Source organism: Hippopotamus amphibius, chromosome 7 (genome assembly GCF_030028045.1).
Source record: "Hippopotamus amphibius kiboko isolate mHipAmp2 chromosome 7, mHipAmp2.hap2, whole genome shotgun sequence".
Taxonomy (NCBI): domain Eukaryota; kingdom Metazoa; phylum Chordata; class Mammalia; order Artiodactyla; family Hippopotamidae; genus Hippopotamus; species Hippopotamus amphibius.
In genome coordinates this window covers 143,170,180-143,187,489 of record NC_080192.1, presented here as the reverse complement: position 1 = coordinate 143,187,489, position 17,310 = coordinate 143,170,180, and the positions used below count along the sequence as shown (strand labels likewise).

General features: G+C 36.4%; 1 protein-coding gene across 4 annotated transcripts in view; it reads right to left on the bottom strand.

The window, feature by feature from the left end:
• Positions 1-17,310, bottom strand: part of KIDINS220 (kinase D interacting substrate 220) — a 102,253-nt gene that overhangs the window by 18,976 nt on the left and 65,967 nt on the right. For 3 of the 4 annotated variants that reach the window (XM_057740598.1, XM_057740599.1, XM_057740600.1), the window contains exons 23-25: positions 6,298-6,476; positions 4,989-5,215; positions 2,788-2,901 (exon numbers count right to left, since the gene is read on the bottom strand). In XM_057740598.1, coding sequence (XP_057596581.1) covers positions 2,788-2,901; positions 4,989-5,215; positions 6,298-6,476 — 520 coding nt within the window. Of the gene's footprint in view, positions 1-1,999; positions 2,057-2,787; positions 2,902-4,988; positions 5,216-6,297; positions 6,477-17,310 lie in introns of all 4 variants that reach the window. The other variant, XM_057740596.1, reaches the window with a different exon arrangement.

The following is a 17,310-nucleotide window of genomic DNA, read 5'->3' as shown; positions in this document are numbered from 1 at the left end:
AAAAATGTTTCTATTAACTACTTCTGTGCTGGTTCAGCTATAAAGATCCCACACAATGTCCCCATGTACCGATACTTCTCCACATTTCCACCACTGTTTTTAACAGGCTTTTCACTGTCTACTTGAACTAGTCTACTACAAAATAAATTCTACATGCTATTGTCATTGTTAATTTCTTAAAAGCAAAGAAGGCTTGGGAAGCAACTATTATTCACTAAGCAGATTACAAAACTACCTTTTAATATTAAAAGAACAGCAAACGGTAGGGTTATTTTACTAAACAAAGGCACTAATACACTCAGAGCATTTTTACTTTTTGTTACTGGGCTTGTAAACACTTCTTAAGAACTGCATTATTTCCCCTTCCCCAAAAACTCATTTTAAAATTTGCCTAATGTTCCTTCACTGGTCCCTGAAATTACAGACACCTTTTACTCACAAGTGTTTGTCCTTAAGCATGGGAATAGCTACTATTTCAGCATGCCTGTCATTAAGACCATCAAATTCTTCACAGGATCTAACTTTCATCAAAAGTTTGCTGAAGAATTTTAGCTCAGAGAATTGCACTGCATGCATGAATCTACGTATGAAAGGCTCTCTCACTAAACTAACAGTCATTCTTGCATATACTGGCAATGATCCACGGATGAAATATTCCCCCAACACCCAAACAGAATTACTGCGGCTTATTGTGGCTACCATTCGTGGATAATTGAAGTCTCTCAAACACTTCAGCTAAAATGTTAATGACTTAAAAAGAATCATCAGCCCCATAATGAAAACACCAAAATGGTTCTCTTTCTATCTCACTAATATTAACTCAAAGAAAATTAAAGTTAAAAAAACTATTGCCCATTGAAATGCATGTTTTAAGTTAAAAATTATGCATAAATTCAAGATGCAATATTTCACCAAAGTAATTCTAACTGCTATGCTACATTTCTTTAGATTAAACTGATCATGGTTACATGGGCATAACATTCTGCAAGTAAATCGACAGAACTTAAAACACAAACTGGGTTCTTAAATTCCACACTGATGGAATGAATGAAGATTTTAAGGCTCATCACATTAAATGTATTTCTTATTAAGTACAAAGCCTTGAATAATAAATATACAAAGTGACTTTCTACAAAACTTGATTTTTTTAAAGACACCCATCCTAAAGTGTTGGGGGAAAAAAAGTTTTAAGTAATTCCCTTTACATGCTGTACTAGCTCTGTTTATCTGGAAATTTTATTTTAATAAATACAGTTGACCCTTGAACAACACAGGTTTGAACTGTGTGGGTCCACTTATACGCAGATGTTTTCAATGGTAAATACAACAGTACTACGTGAGCTGCGGTTGGTTGAATGCGGTGCAGAGCCACGAATAAGGAGGAACTACTTACACAGGAGGGCTGACTATAAGTCACAGTCTCTATTTTAGTCTGTTAGGTGCCCTAACCCCTGCACTGTATAGAGATAAAGAGAAGCAGCACTGCATTAGTACTGTATTTACACTAAGTGTGGGCACCTAGATTAAGCATGAGTCACTAAGGATCCACTCTTGGTCTACACCATCTAGCTCATAACGTCTTTTTGTAGTCTCAAGGTTGATTGGGGATATTTTCAAAACTATTCTACATGTGTGGTACCAACTGCAGGCTTAAGAAAAAGAGGCAAATGTGAAAATAAAGCCCAACGTTAAGAAACAAATACCACCAACTGAACGCTCCTGATGGCTGCTGGAAAAACCCCTTCCTTACTGGATGACAAAAAACCCCATCCCATCATTGAAAAAGGGGAAAAGCGGGAGGAAATGAAGGGTAAAGTTAAACATTAGCTTTTTAATTAATCTGCAAACTATAATTATTAGTATTCAGCTACTCTATACCAGCTGCCCGTCACACTGCAGATGCAGAGTTAGTGAACTGCTGTCACCACGATTAAGACAGTCGTTACTGCTGCAGAAGCGGGAGACGCTCGCGTTCCACACCACAAGACTACTCCATTACCCTCGAGGAGCCTGTGGGTGAAGAAAGCCCCTCAGCAGCATCCTCCTTGATAACCTCCTAACAACACAAAACGAGAGTGTGGGTAAAAGGTGAAGGGGTGAGCCAAACAAGGAAGATGAATGAACATGATGTTAAAATAATACATAACACTGAAGCCTAGATGTGGTTAGAGTTTTTTCCGTCAATGATAGTATTTTTAAATTTAAGTTAACAGTGTAACTTCTATAGCTTTTGCCTCTGATTTTAAAAAATATGTTAACAGGGAATTTCTTTTTTTTAATTGTTAAACTAAGTTTATCATCAGGAACACCTAAAATTTCAGGCACAAATGTATTTTGTTTTGGATTAGTTAATAGTACATTTGAATAATTCCCTTACCCTATTTAACTTCTGCTATTCAATCAAAAGGTTCTTTCAATGTGTCCTCTAATTTCTATACCATAGGGCTAGCATAAGATAGATACAGATACCATATATGTATGTCCATTAAAAAGAAATTAGAAATTAGCAGATGTGAAGGTTTAGTTTTAAAAGTTGGATAACAAACATTATAGGCCAGCAACTCTGGAACTCATCATTCATTCCCTGAGGCTGCCAGGCATTTTCCTTCTATAGATATATACCAGAAATGAAAACAAAATACATTCTGTGTTAGTAATAGCTTATGTTTCTTAAAACTATTTATAAAATAAGTTGTGCTTTTACTACAGAAAGGAAATAAGCAAACTTCTAATGCTGACTATGTTTCTTATTAGAGTAATACTTTAATTACCCTTTTTTATACTTACTAGGCCATTGCTCTGATCTCTGGGCAAATTCGTTTTTACTGATGGACGTGAGATGAGATGTTGGGAGCCGCCAGGGTAGTACCTTGGCGTGTAAAGGTAAGGGGCAAAGAATGGCTATGGAGAAAACATGTAACAAAACAATTACCGAAATCAAAGCATAATGAGATGTATCAAATGAAACTAACCAATAAAATACAACTCTAAGTTTTTAATGCAAGTGACAAAACAAAAGAAAAAATGCCTCACTCATATTCTATAAGATATCAAACCCAAACTTAAGACAAATTTTTAAAATTTTTATATTGTTGATTTAATACAAGGTTTTTAAAAAGCAACTAAATTTTTGTACTTACAACTTATACCAGTTTCTCTTTACATTTAACATTTTTATGGGTTTACTATGTATCGGGTTCTAAGTGATTTACAAATATTAACTCACAATCTCATTTTTAAAAAAGAGCAGAATAGAATCTCAATAGAAAACTATTCTTTGCCAAAAAAAGATCTGCCTAAAGTAAGACCAAAAAATATCTGAATTATATGAGAACCTCCTAAGCATGGATTCCAGGAATATTGTTACTCTAAGTTCCTAGAGTTTACTTTATATTCTACACCCTGGAGTTTATTCTATCTCCTGAATAAGCAAGGATATATTTTAAATGGGAAATCCATTGTTTAGATGAGATCTATAACTACAGCATTTATTTGTACCCAGCTTCATCTAGACAGGAGCTATCAGCTTATATAAGCTAAAAATAAAGATTAAAACATATTAAACTTCATTTACACTGATGTAACATCTTCCCTTACCTTCTTCACTCCTGCCATTTTAAGAAAGTTGTTCTGCTTTTAACTTTCAGACTAAACACCTCAAATAACCAGAGAAAAAAATAACTAGATCTAAAAACATGAGAAATTTTTTAATGTTTTAAAAATAATAAACAATATTAAAGCATCACATCATCGTTATTCATATGAAATTAGTGAACACAGGTCTCCACCTAGATGGTATGTAACTTAAAAAAAAAAACTTCTTGGTCTCAAAACTTCAACTGTCACCTAATTATCAATTGAGCCATCTTATGTAAAATTACAGCAGATTTTAAGACTGGGAGATAAAAACCTGCATTTCACACTGCCTACCACTCAGTTAAAGTTTATAAGGATGAAATACACATAAAATGCTTTTGTTCCACCTTTTCCTCCTCATGTGAGTAAAAGAATGGAATAACATTCACAGGACCTCTATAAATGGTATACCTAATTACTTATATGGCCAACATTTCTCAAAAACTGGAAAATTTAAATTCTACATTTCCTTCTTTGCCACATTTATTCAAATTTCTCTATCTTCCTAGCTTATATGAAATTTATTTAGGCATCAGGTTGGCTTCTGTGAACACTAGCCCCTATGTTTTCTCAAATTAGACGAAAGAAGGAGACAACAAAAATAAAGAAACTGCAAGGGATCTTAGAGTCCAGTTCCAGAGAGCAGAACACTGGGGTTGATACTCCGTTTTCCTATAGGGAATACCAGTGTTTAAGACCATTAAAACGAGGACAGTGTGGACCTACTAAACTTGTTAGGGTCTGAAACCTGCTGATAATTAATTGTGCTCTCATCTTTTGAAGTAGAAAATTATCATACTTATACTAAGCAAATAACTGAACATGACTGACGATAACCTGAAATAAAACTCTGGAAATGGGCTACAGTGCTGTTACTCGGCACCAGCACCCGAGTCCTACAAGCAGTACTTCCCACTATCATCTTACATCTAGAAGCGATAACACATGTTAAATGCAGGTTTACTGAACTACTATAAAAATTATCGTTTTAAATGCCAATATAATTATACAAGATATAACAAGTGGAATATTTGTTTATAAACACATAGAAAAACAGATCCCTCTGAAGCACAGGATAGTCACTGCTGGCCCCCTAGAGCTCACTTTCTCATCAAGATAATAAATAAAAGCAAAAAGTATCTCTAATAGTCAGACTTGATTGAGATCTAGAACCTGTTAAAACTCAAAATTCTTCTAATTAAAAAAAAAAATCACATTACATTCAAACTTAACACCTTTTGTCTTTAAAGCTAAAGTACAGTTTCAAAAAATAACAGACTCAATTAGCAGAAACTTGCTAATACTTCCCTGGAAGACATTCTTAAAATTTAAGATTCCTAGCACTTGCTTACCCTATTGTAGAAAGGATGCTGGGGCCCTGTCATACCACTGTAATAGCTGCTGTGAGGCTGTGGTGACACAACCCCGCCTCCAAATGGTCCATTGAAGGAGGTGGAAGAAGAGCAGACGGATGCAGGCTGACTGTAGCCTGACGGGGGTCTCGGGGGAGCTTCATGCAGAGGTAGTGGGGGATACCCAAGTCCTCCGATATTAATCTGGTCTCTTGCAGCACGAACATCTAAAAGATTAAACAATATCCCAGACGGCAAAAGAAAACAGAACATTAGCAATTAGTCCAATTACCACTTCCTCCTTTAGTTACCAGATAGAAACATGATTTTATCACTCTCGCCAGGCGTTCCAACTGGGTTACAGAAGTAGACAGGAAATTTTGAATATCCATAGACATTCTAGTAAGAGAAACTCAACTACTTTGCATAAAAGGTTGTTTTCACCATTTGAAAAGTCACCAACATCTGGATTCTTCTCTTCAGTTACCAGAACTATATATTTTTTTTCCTGACTTTTCAAGGTATTTGTGCTAGTCTAACAATTTTTATGACTCATATAGTTTTGCTAATTATTAATAATTCACACTTGTGTAGTAAATAGAATGTTAGCTAAGATGGTGGGTTTGCAAACTCTATGACTCATCCACCTCTGACCAACAACGATAAGCAACTCCATAGTCACAAAAGACACCTCTGACAACGGCCTTATACCAGGTATCTAAGGGGTATAAGGCTCTCTTCTCAGAATTCCTGGAAAATGCACAGGTGGGTCTAGAGCACTGTTATCACACAAAAGACAGTAAGACAGTATGTTTCAGCAAAGGTTTTGTGTGTGTTCATGTGCACAAAGTGGTGCCTCAAGAGCAATGTAAATTATTCCAAAATCATCATGTCACTGCCCTCAAGTTCTAGAAGTTCTACAAGTTAAAATTTTAAAAGTAAGATAAATTTTCTTATTCCTCTAGATAGAGATCCCTATTAAAGACAGACGACTGGTGACAGAAAAATTACAATGGGCTGACATCTTAAAGTAGTTGACGATAGGTTAAAAGGAATCTGACTCCAAAGAAGGTTCAGGTGTGTAGCCTGGGAAACATAACACGGTCAATTTAACAAACAGCATTTTCGTAGCATTCCCAAAGGATGTCAGTACTGCCAAGCCTCATTTTCATTAATTCTCCTGTGGAGTGCTTGGTTCAATATTTCTTGGTTTTTCACAGAGCTGAAGAAACTTATACAGCTAAGTGAGAAGCAGGAAACTTTTTTAGTACTTCAGAGAGGAAAAATTAAATTCACTACTAACACCCACCTGCAATAATTTCCCTCAGTTTGGGGTCTAGATTTACAGTGCATGGCAAAAAGGTTTTCACATCACGAGCCACAAGAACTGGGGTCCTTGAAGACAAAAACACTTCAAAATTTCTTATATCTCCATCTATTTCAAGCAGTGGCTCGACATCTTTAGTTGTTGGAATATTCTTTGATATTCTTCAAATAAGAAACAAATGAAAATGGTCATTAATATCACTATTAGATAGGCAAATGCTGCATGTAACTTAAAATTCGTTATTTAGGAAAATAACGTTACACACCTTGCTCTCACAACTTTTTTAAAGAAAAGAAAAAGAACAAAATTAGTGGTATAGTTACAAAATTACTAAGGTGACAAGTGTGAGGTCAGAATTATACTGCCCTAACCAAAGGCAGGATTTGGGCTGAGAAAAGAGAAAGGGAAGTAACATATTTCCAGGTATGTCACATGTCAATCATTACCTCTCAGTGACGATTAAATGAGTTACCATTTTACACATGTGAACAGTAGCCTCAGACAAATTAAACAGCCTGCATGAGTCACACGACTAAGAAAGAGAATCTGACTGGCTCTAAAATCCATGTTTATTATAAAATACCATGGTTCTTGCCTTTGCAAAGAATAGAAAAAATGAAGAATAATTTCTAAATAAATTACACAAACTAGAAAAAAAACACAGATTTTTTCCTTTTTTAAAAAAGGTTTTATTTTCTATTATAAAAGTAATCTAAGCTTACTCTATAAGCATATATATAAGACAAAGAAATACAGAAAAACAGAAGGGGAAAAAAAAACACAATTTTACCAAGCAGACACAATAACTACCAATACAGTGTCACTTAGACTATTTTTCATTATGCATAACTTTTTACATAGTTGAATTTATATATGTAAATAATTTTGTATCAGGCAGAGGTCTTAAATGTTGAAACAAGCGACATTTATTAAAAAAATACTTAGTAAACACTCATGTTGAACTGTATGAAATTGACATTTTTGTGTGTGCTTAGAAACTTTTTTTAAATATATCTTTATTGGAGTATAATTGCTTCACAATGTTGTTAGTTTCTGCTGTACAACAATCAGCTATATGTATACACATATCCCCATATCCCCTCCCTCTTGAGCCTCCCTCCTACCCTCCCTATTCCCACCCCTCTAGGTTGTCACAAAGCAAGGAGCTGATCTCCCTGTGTTATGCAGCAGCTTCCCACTAGCTATCTATTTTGCATTTGGTAGTGTATATGTGTCAATGCTACTCTCTCACTACGTCCCAGCCTCCCATTCCCCCACTGCATCCTCAAGTCCATTCTCTATGCCTGCGTCTCTATTCCTGCCCTGCCACTAGGTTCATCAGTACCATTTTTCTAGATTCCATATATATACACTAGCATATTTGTTTTCCTCTTTCTGACTTACTTCACTCTGTATGACAGTCTCTAGGTCCATCCACCTCATTACAAATAACTCAATTTCATTCCTTTTTATGGCTGAGTAATATTCCATTGTATATATGTGCCACATCTTCTTTATCCATTCATCTGTCGATGGACAGGTTGCTTCCATGTCCTGGCTATTGTAAATAGTGCTGCAATGAACACTGTGGTACATGTATCTTTTTGAATTATAGTTTTCTCAGGGTATATGCCCAGTAGTGGGATTGCCGGGTCATATGGTAGCTCTGTTTTTATTTTATTTATTTTTATTTATTTATTTATTTACTGGCTGCACTGGGTCTTTGTTACTGTGCACGGGCTTTCTCTAGTTGTGGCAAGCAGGGGCTACTCTTCGCTGCAGCACGCGGGCTTCTCACTGTGGTGGCGTCTCTTGTTGTGGAGCACGAGGGCTTCAGTAGTTTTGGCACACGGGCTCAATAGTCGTGGGCTCGCGGGCTCTAGAGCGCAGGCTCAGTAGTTGTGGTGCATGTGCTTATTAGTTGCTCCACTGCACGTGGGATCTTCCCGGATCACAGATCGAACCCATGTCCCCTGCACTGGCAGGCGGATTCTCAACCACGGCGCCATCAGGGAAGCCCAGTTCCGTTTTTAAAAACTGCCATTTTTATAGGTCAAAACAGTCAAATATTAACAATTCCAGAGGGTTCAACCTACTACATGCCAGGCCATGTGCCAATCTGAGGCAGTGAGTACAAATACATCACAGAGAGATAAAGGAATAAAAAATATGAAGGAGCTTAAAAGACAAGGAGGTAGATGACAAATCTGGATATAACCCAAAAGTCTACTAACAATGAAGAAATAAATAACTTCTGGTATATATCCATATAATGGAATACAACTTAGCAATAAAAAGGAATGGACCTTATTTATATATGCAACATGGATAAATCTCATAGTAAATTATGCTGAGTGAAAGAATAGAGCAAATAAAGAACACATAGTTGTATTTTTTTCATTTATATGAACTAGAAAATGTAAACCAATCTATAGTGACAGAAAACGCATAAAGGTTCCCTGTGAAATCAGGGATGCGGGGGAGAAAAATGACAGGGAGAGACTTCAAAGGAATAGGAGACTTCTGGAAGTGGTATGTCTGCTCTCCTGATGGTGATGATTTGGTGTGTGGGGTGTGTGTGTGTGTGTGTATACACACACACTTCAGGAATTGTACAATTTAAATATGGCAGTTTATTATATGTCAATATCTCATAAAACTGTCTTAAAATCACCGTAAATTTGCAGACATCTTCAAAACACTCAATTCCCAATTAGTCAAGAATATTAACTGTAAGATTATACTGAGTCTAGTTTCAGAGAAGCAGAAGATTTTCATGTCCTTCAAAAAAGTGAAATGGGATCTTACTCTAATACGAGTTATGTTATTTCTCTGGGACTAGCACTTTACTACTCGGGCCCACTACTTGGCTAGCAGTCAGTTATCAAAAGCCGTCTACGGGGAAATTCAGAGAACAAAATTAGCAAGCAAGGAAAGAATACGGTGCTGGTGAGAAAATAAGCATAGCAACTTTGTTTTAATGAATTTCAGGAAGTCCTTCTTACGGACTCACGCATACATACACAAAACAGAAAAGCCCTCTGAAATGGGATTATTTCTTAATAAATTAAACTGGCTTTCAAACTGATTATTAAGTATATTTAAAGTGAAATGGAAAACCTGAAGAGTGGTTTCACAGAATCATCAGCAGAAGTGGCCAAAATATCAGAGCTTAAACAGTTAAAAAGGTAGTTCATCTATTTCAGGAGTTTAACATAAAATACTAAGAAAAGAAGCTAGAAAGATTTAGATAAAAACACACAGCTGACAAGTCACATGAAACAAATTAACTGAATTTTAATGCCAGCTCTGCTTAAGCTTGAATGTGAACAGTGTTCTCAACACGACGAACAATACTGCTGTTCACAAGCCAGCAGTCTACTGCTGGTTTCCAGATTGAAGTCTCTATTCTAACCTTTAGAGCTCAATACATTAAACTCTTCCACTGAAAGAGATATTTATGTAAATGATAATCTTTTGGCAGTAGGCCACCAATATCATATGTGCCTTTATTTTTTAGATATTTTTCCAAAGGTTAGTATTTAAAGAATTTAAGTAACTTCACTTTTCAATTAAGAGTGAATTTAAATTTCCAGTATTATGAATCATGTGAATTAAAGTTGCCAGCAGTTAAATGGCCCACAGAAAGCATTATAACACCTCAGGCATCAATGATCTCCCAGTAAGTTTAAATGCAATTTCTTTCTATGCTACCAATCTAGTAGTACTTGTTAATGCCAACCTCAATGTAAGTTAAAAGCATTTTGATTATAAATGACAGTGGTTTATAGAAAGTCCATATTAATTCCTTGGCAGAAATTATATAAGCCATTCATTTCACTTCCATTCAAAATAAGGTTTTAAATTACATAGAAAAAATGCTATTTTAAATCAAAATATAAAAAGGTTCTAAGAGCATAATTTATGAAGAAGGCATTATTTACCATACTTTGTCTAAAAGTAGCTGCCTAATAATGTCATTATTTAATCACAAGAGGTTAAAAATTAAGATAAGTTTTCTTTAAAAATTTAAAAAGGGAAAACTCTTTAACTGCCTCAGAATTTTATTACTTTGAAACAATTCAACTTGCAGTAGACTCTCAAATACTTTCTATCAGTGAGTGCCCATTTGTTAAAGACTCTCTATGCACAGAGCACTTTGGAGATTCTGGAAGACAGATGGAACACACAGACGGAAAGCAGCCTCTCAGCACTGTAGCCAAAGAGTCAGAAACAAAAGACAAAATGAAATCCATTGTTAAGTCCATTACTATCTGCGGACAAAAACCCCGGACAACTTGAGAGCTAACCACACTCTTCCCTTCCGTCTTAATCAGGTTAATTCCTACTCATCCTTTGTCTCTCAGCTCAGCCCCTCCTCTTCAGAGAAGTCCTCTGTGAAACCACACTGCATTCCTCTATTACAAACCCTCATAGCACGTATGCTTTTGCATACACATATCACAATTAGAATGTTGTATTATTCATTAGTGGAATTATTTTATTGTCTATGTCCCCCACTAGGCGGTAAATTCCATTAAAGTTAAGAACAAGTTTGGTTTTGTTCACCACTGTACCTCCAGGGCTTAGCGAAGAATGCTGTCATATCACTTTTGCTTAATAAATATTTGTAGAGTGAATATGCTACACAAAAAAGTATTATCCCCGAACAACTCTATTCTTTTAAAATAATTTTCACTTAATTATCCCTGATGATACTGAAAAAAACCTTGTGCTTGGGAAAGAGGACATTGATCCACTTCCGTTACTTTTTGTACACGGTGTGAAATACGAGTCCAGCTTCATTCTATTGCATGTGGAAATCTAGTTGTTCCAGGGCTTCCTAGGTGGCGCAGTGGGTAAGAATCTGCCTGCCAATGCAGGGGACACAGGTTCGATCCCTGCCCCGGGAAGATGCCACATGCCGTGGAGCAACTAAGCCTGTGCGCCATAACTATTGAACCTGCGCTTTAGAGCCCGTGAGCCACACCTATTGAGCCCATGTGCCCAACTACTGAAGCCCAACTACTGAAGCCCAACTACTGGGCCTAGAGCCCGTGCTCTGCAGCAGGAGAGGCCACCGCAATGAGAAGCCTGCGCACCACAATGAAGGGTAGCCCCCGTTCGCCACAACTAGAGAAAGCTCACGTGCAGCAACAAAGACCCAACACAGCCAATTAAAAAATTAATTAATTAATTAAAAAATAAATAAATAAATAAAAATCTAGTTCTTCCTGCACCATTTCTTGCAGAGGCTATTCTTTCCCCCACTGAATGGACTTGGCACCCTTATTAAAGCTTAACTGGCCATAGATGTATGGGTTTATTTCTGGACTCTCAATTCTATTCCACTGGTTTATATGTCTGTCCTCACACCAGTGCCACAGTGTTTTGATTATTACAGCTTTGTAGTAAGTTTTAAAATTAAGAAAGAGTTCTCCAACTTTATTCTTTTTCAAGACTGTTTTGGCTATTTGGGGTCCCTTGCAATTTCATATGAATTTGAGGATCAGTTTTCTGTTTCTGCAAAAAAAGGCTACTGGGATTCTGAAAAGGACTGCACTGAATCTGTAGATCACTCTGGGTAATACTGACAATATTTAGTCTTCCTACCCATGAACAAGGGATGTCTTTCCATTATTTATAACTTATTTAATTTACCAACATTTTGTAGTTTTCAGTGTACAAGCCTTTACCTCATTGGTTAAAGTTACTCCTGTATACTTTATTCTTTTAGGTATTATAGAAAATAGAATTGCTTTCTTAATTTCCTTTCAGATTGTTCATTGCAGGTGTATAGAAAATCTACTGATTTTTGTGTTGATTTGTACCCTGAAAGGTTGCTGACTTTATCAGCTCTAGCAGTTTTGTGAAATTCTTTGGGATTTTCACCATCATGTCATTTGCAATTGGAGACAGTTTTACTTCCTCATTTCCCAATGGATGCACTTATTTCTATTTCTCATCTGTGCTGGCTAGAACTTCCAGTATACTGTTGAACAGCAGTGGTGAAAGCAGGTGACTTCGTTAACTCTGCTATAACAGAACTGGTGGCTTAAACAACATTTATTTCTCACAGCTCTTGGAGTCTGGAAGTCTGAGATCAGGGTGCCAGCAAGGTTGGTTCTGATGAGAATCCTCTCTCTGATGTGCAGCTAGCTCTCTGATTCTTTTTATAAAGACACCAATCCCATCAAAAGGACTCGACCCTCCCTCATGACCTCACCTAAACCTACTTAGCTCCGGAACCTCTGAGTACCATCACATTGTGGGGGTAGGGTTTCAACATATGAATTTTGCAGGGGACACATTCAGCCCATAGCATTAGGCACCCTTATCTTGTTCCTGTCTTTAGGGGGAAAACTTGCAATCTTTCACCATCAAGAATGTTAGCAGTAGGTTTAAATTCCTTTCTACTCCTAGTTTTCTGACTGTTTTTATGACGAAAGGGTGTTGCATTTTGTCAGATTCCTTTTGTGTATTCATTGAGTATTCTGCAATCCTTTTCATTTTTGTAAGATGGTTGGTAACATCCACATTTTCTGATTTGAGTTAATTCTGTCTTCTCTTTTTTTCCTGTTAATCTAGTGAAAAGTTTGTCAATTTTGTTGATCTTTGCAAAGAACTTTTGGTTTCAATTCTCATTACTCTTATTTTATTCTCTATTTCCACTCTAATCATTATTTCCTTCCTTTTGCTAGCTTTGAAATTTTTAAAATTTGCTCTTTTTCTAGGTTCTCAAGGTATAAAGTTAGGCTATTAATATAAGGTTTTTCTCTTTTTTAAATGTAAGTATTTATAGCTATAAATTTTCCTGAGTGCTGCCTTTTCTGCATCCCGTAAGTTTTAATCACCCCTAAAATTCTTATAAAAAGTACCTTGAGGGAATTCCCTGGCGGTCCAGTGGTTAAGACTGCGTATTCACTGCTTAGAGCATGGGTTCAATCCCTGGTTGGGGGAACTAAGATCCCACAAGTTGTGCAGCGAAGCCAAAAAATAAAAAGTACCTTGAAAATGATTCATGAGTCACGTTTCCTATTATGTTGGAGAGAACTTTAGCCTAGGGGGTCAGAAAAATAGACACTTTCCTTGCTATAGCTAAAGTAACAAAAGTAACAAAATAATTAAAAGCTAAAACTGTCCATATGCAGAAGGTTGTGCTGAGCACAAAGCAACACTCAATGGAGCAAAGAACTTGTTACAGAGAAAACAAAGAGGCATCTCCATGTGGTGGTCAGAGCTGGTTATCGAGACAACAGTACACACGGTGTCAGGTGTGTTCACTCTTTAAAGTCACAAAAGTAATGCTGCATTTTATAGGCATCCTATTCAGTAACCACACTAGGAAACAACAAAGCACTTGTACATGCAGCACACTGGATACAGAATCATGACCTTCAGGCTTGTTCGTTAGTTTCTGATTTCTAGCACTTAATGTGTTTGACTTACCTGTTCAAGGATGATCTGATTAGGGTTAACTACTGTGAACCATAAAAATACTTTTCTAGGTTGCCACAGGAATCATTGGCAGAGCTAAACAATATTATTCTTTCACATACTAGAAGACCTTACTCTACATTTAAAAAAAAAAATTATTTCCCATTGAGGGTGTACACTTCCAAGATGATCTTATTTGGCCAAAGCATTAGGGCCCATGATAACTTTTTTTTATACTAATGGAGGAAACACGTAGGCCTGTAATTGAATGGATAAAAAAGTGTTCCATATGCAAACTCAGTAGACTACTATTAGACACACAATTTGCATATCTGCAGCTGGGCTTCAGCTGAGCTTCACTGGGGCAGCACAAGATGTGGCTCTGGTGGCAGAAGTAACAGGAGGAAATTTTTATGACCACAAAAATCTCATTCTTGTTAAAAAACAAAAAAGGACTGAATCATTTTGACACAAAGGCATTTACATTCAAAGAGAAATGAGGTTGTTCAATTGACTAGGAAACAAATGTAGTATAATCAAAGTGTGAGGGGGAAAAGATCCCCCTTTGAAGCTGTTATATAAACTTACTACATATTTACATATTAGATGCTTCCCATTAAATGTAGTTTTAATAAAGGCAGTGATTTCTAGGAATACAATGCCTTCATGAAATGCAACTTGGCTGCATTCTGAAACAAAAAGCAGAGTGTTTACTGCAATGACTTTCCAGACTTGATGATCCTGGATTCCTTAGAATAAGGCTACAATGTTTGACAATTAAAATTAAAAGCAATGAGACTTTTTTAAGGCATAAAAATGTACTCAGAGGCTGGGTCACTTGTTAACTGTGTGTGATCTGGGACAAGTCATTTAAATCTCTACACCCCAGCTTACTTCAAAGGGGCTGAGGTAGATTTCTAAGATCCTATCTACTGCCCTCTAGATGCTTCCCATGACCCTGCCATGTGGGGAGATGCTCTTTCTCTCAAAGTGATGAAGGAAAGCACTAGCCTACCCAGAGATGTCCCCTCCGTGTCCAAGCTCCCTTGATCTGTGGTGTAAAAATGAGACACTTAAGCATAACTTTACTGGCTGTAAGGTTATAATTTTGGTAGCTACAGGGATAAGAAAGGATCAACACAGAAGGTAAAACATGAAAGCCCAAAGAAGTAACTAAGTAACTAAGAAAGTATCTGCTTAGGCTCAACTACAATACTGATAAAGCACTGCCTTCATTCACGTGTATTACGTAAAATGTTCTAAGTAAGGTATCCCTTTCTTATATAAAATCTAATAGAAAAGATATTTAAATGTTATAAAGAATTGAAAGGAAAATTTTTAAAAAAACCAATATTTGTTGAATACCTACTGCTTGCCATTCTCTGAGCCAGATGTTTTATCTAGTTTATCTAACTTCCCTACATTCCAAGAGGTGTTATTTCAGTTTTTAAAATGAAGATCCTGAGGCTCAGAGAGGTTAAGCAACTGGCCTGATATGGCCTGGCTGTGAGAGGCAGAGCTGCAGCCTGTGTCTGCCAGAGTCCAACCCTGTACTCTGCTCCCGGTACTGGTTCAAACCGAGTGCCACAGACACGGCTCACGATCCTTAAATTAATGATTTACGTGTTTTTAATTGCTTAAAATTGTAATAAAATAGAATGCTGTTACACATTAAATTTTAATACACTGAAGAAGACCAACCTGTGTTAGCAGGTTATCCTGGTTTTTTGTTTCAGTTTTTGCAGACTTTTAAATAAAGTTTCTCCTCCATCTTCTGGTATATATTTAAATTCCTTCACTGCTTTAAAATCCAGACCATCACTTTTCTGTTCACAAAATTATGCAAGCAAGTACACTACTCCACCCTGCTTGTCTGAGCGCAGAGTGCAAAAGCCAGTTGAAAATCTCGATAATTCATGACATGACCCAGGTAACAGGACCTAGTCAGAGAAGTAGCACCCAACACTTCAACTATTATAAAAAATATATATACTATAAACTGTAAGATTATATTAGTGATTCACCTAAGAACAAAATTCCCAATTAAACTTTCAAGTTCCTGTATCAGACTCATTGAAAATATCCTGCCATTACAAAGCAAGTTTAAAAATTGGTAACATTTGCTCCACTAATGATTTAGAATTCTCTTGATATTACATTACCAAAACTAAGTGCAAATAGATGTTTAAACCAATCTAGAACTGCAACAATCATCCACACATTTCAATTTTAATATTCTTCAGAACAGCACATTTTCCTAACTGAATTTATCAGGAAATGTTATAGTTTGAATCAATTAATTTATATTCATTCTGCTGTATTTACTGGGATTCTGCCTAAGATTGAATTCAATAAAAGGTTTTCCACTAGGAAGGAAAAGCCTGAAAAACCATGAACTATAGCATGATGCCTACCCTGTTACTCCCATGCGAGTGATCAGATGGTAGCAATTCAGATGACAAAACAGTAACTTCAAGCTAAAGTAACAGAGAAAACTCCAGTGAAGAGGTTAAGAGAAGCAAAACATTTTACAACAGACTCAATATGGAAATAGTATCTTTCATAAAATTTATATGATGATGTGATTTTTTTTTTTTTTTTTTTGTTGGCACACGGGCTTAGTTGCTCCGTGGCATGTGGGATCTTCCTGGAGCTGGGATCGAACCCGTGACCTCTGCATTGGCAGGCGGATTCTTAACCACTGCGCCACCTAGGAAGCCCCTGATGTGATATTTTAAAATATTCTGACAGAAGCAAGTAAGATCCAATTTTCATAGCTGTTTGAGGAACACTAATAACACCGTGAGGTGCTAGCAAGCAATAAGAGATGTTCATGTTATTGCTGCCTTTAAGAAATCTTAAAAAGTATTACTAATCATATACAGGAAGCAAACGTTTTGCAATAAAATCCTGAATCACAAGCAGAAAATGGAGGCTCTGAACTCAAAGTCTGCCTACAAATATGCCTAAGATTAAAGAAAAACTTTTATTATAATCTCAAAAGTTTAAAGTTTAATCAGCATGAACCCAAGATCTACAATGTTTAGGATTTAGTACTTTAATATACAAACATATATTTGTAAGCAGATCAATTTAAACCACTCATCGTTCTTCATATCTATCCTTTTCCCAATAAACAATAAAAATCCTACCATACAAGCAGATAACCATTCATTTGTTTACGATCATGAGTCTCAGTCCTTACAAATGTCCTGTGACGCCACTCTTTACATAATGGGAATGAAAGTTCAACTTTAGAGTTTAAAGTATTCATTAAACACACTTTTTCTTGTTTTTCTGCCATGGAAAAGGGAAAGCAAAATGCATTCGCTCTTATTTCTTGGCCATCCATGCTAACAATGTTTCTGGTGAAATACTCCCCCCTCGTGGACTTTTTGGACATTGCAAACAGGGGCCCCATGCCTCATCGTTTTACAGCAGCATCTCACCATTATGTTAGCATTTCAATTAGCTGGCACTTTTATTATACGTTACTTTTGTTTATTCTCATATTCTGAAGAGTCTTAAAAGTATTTTGATTTGAAATTCTGAAATCAC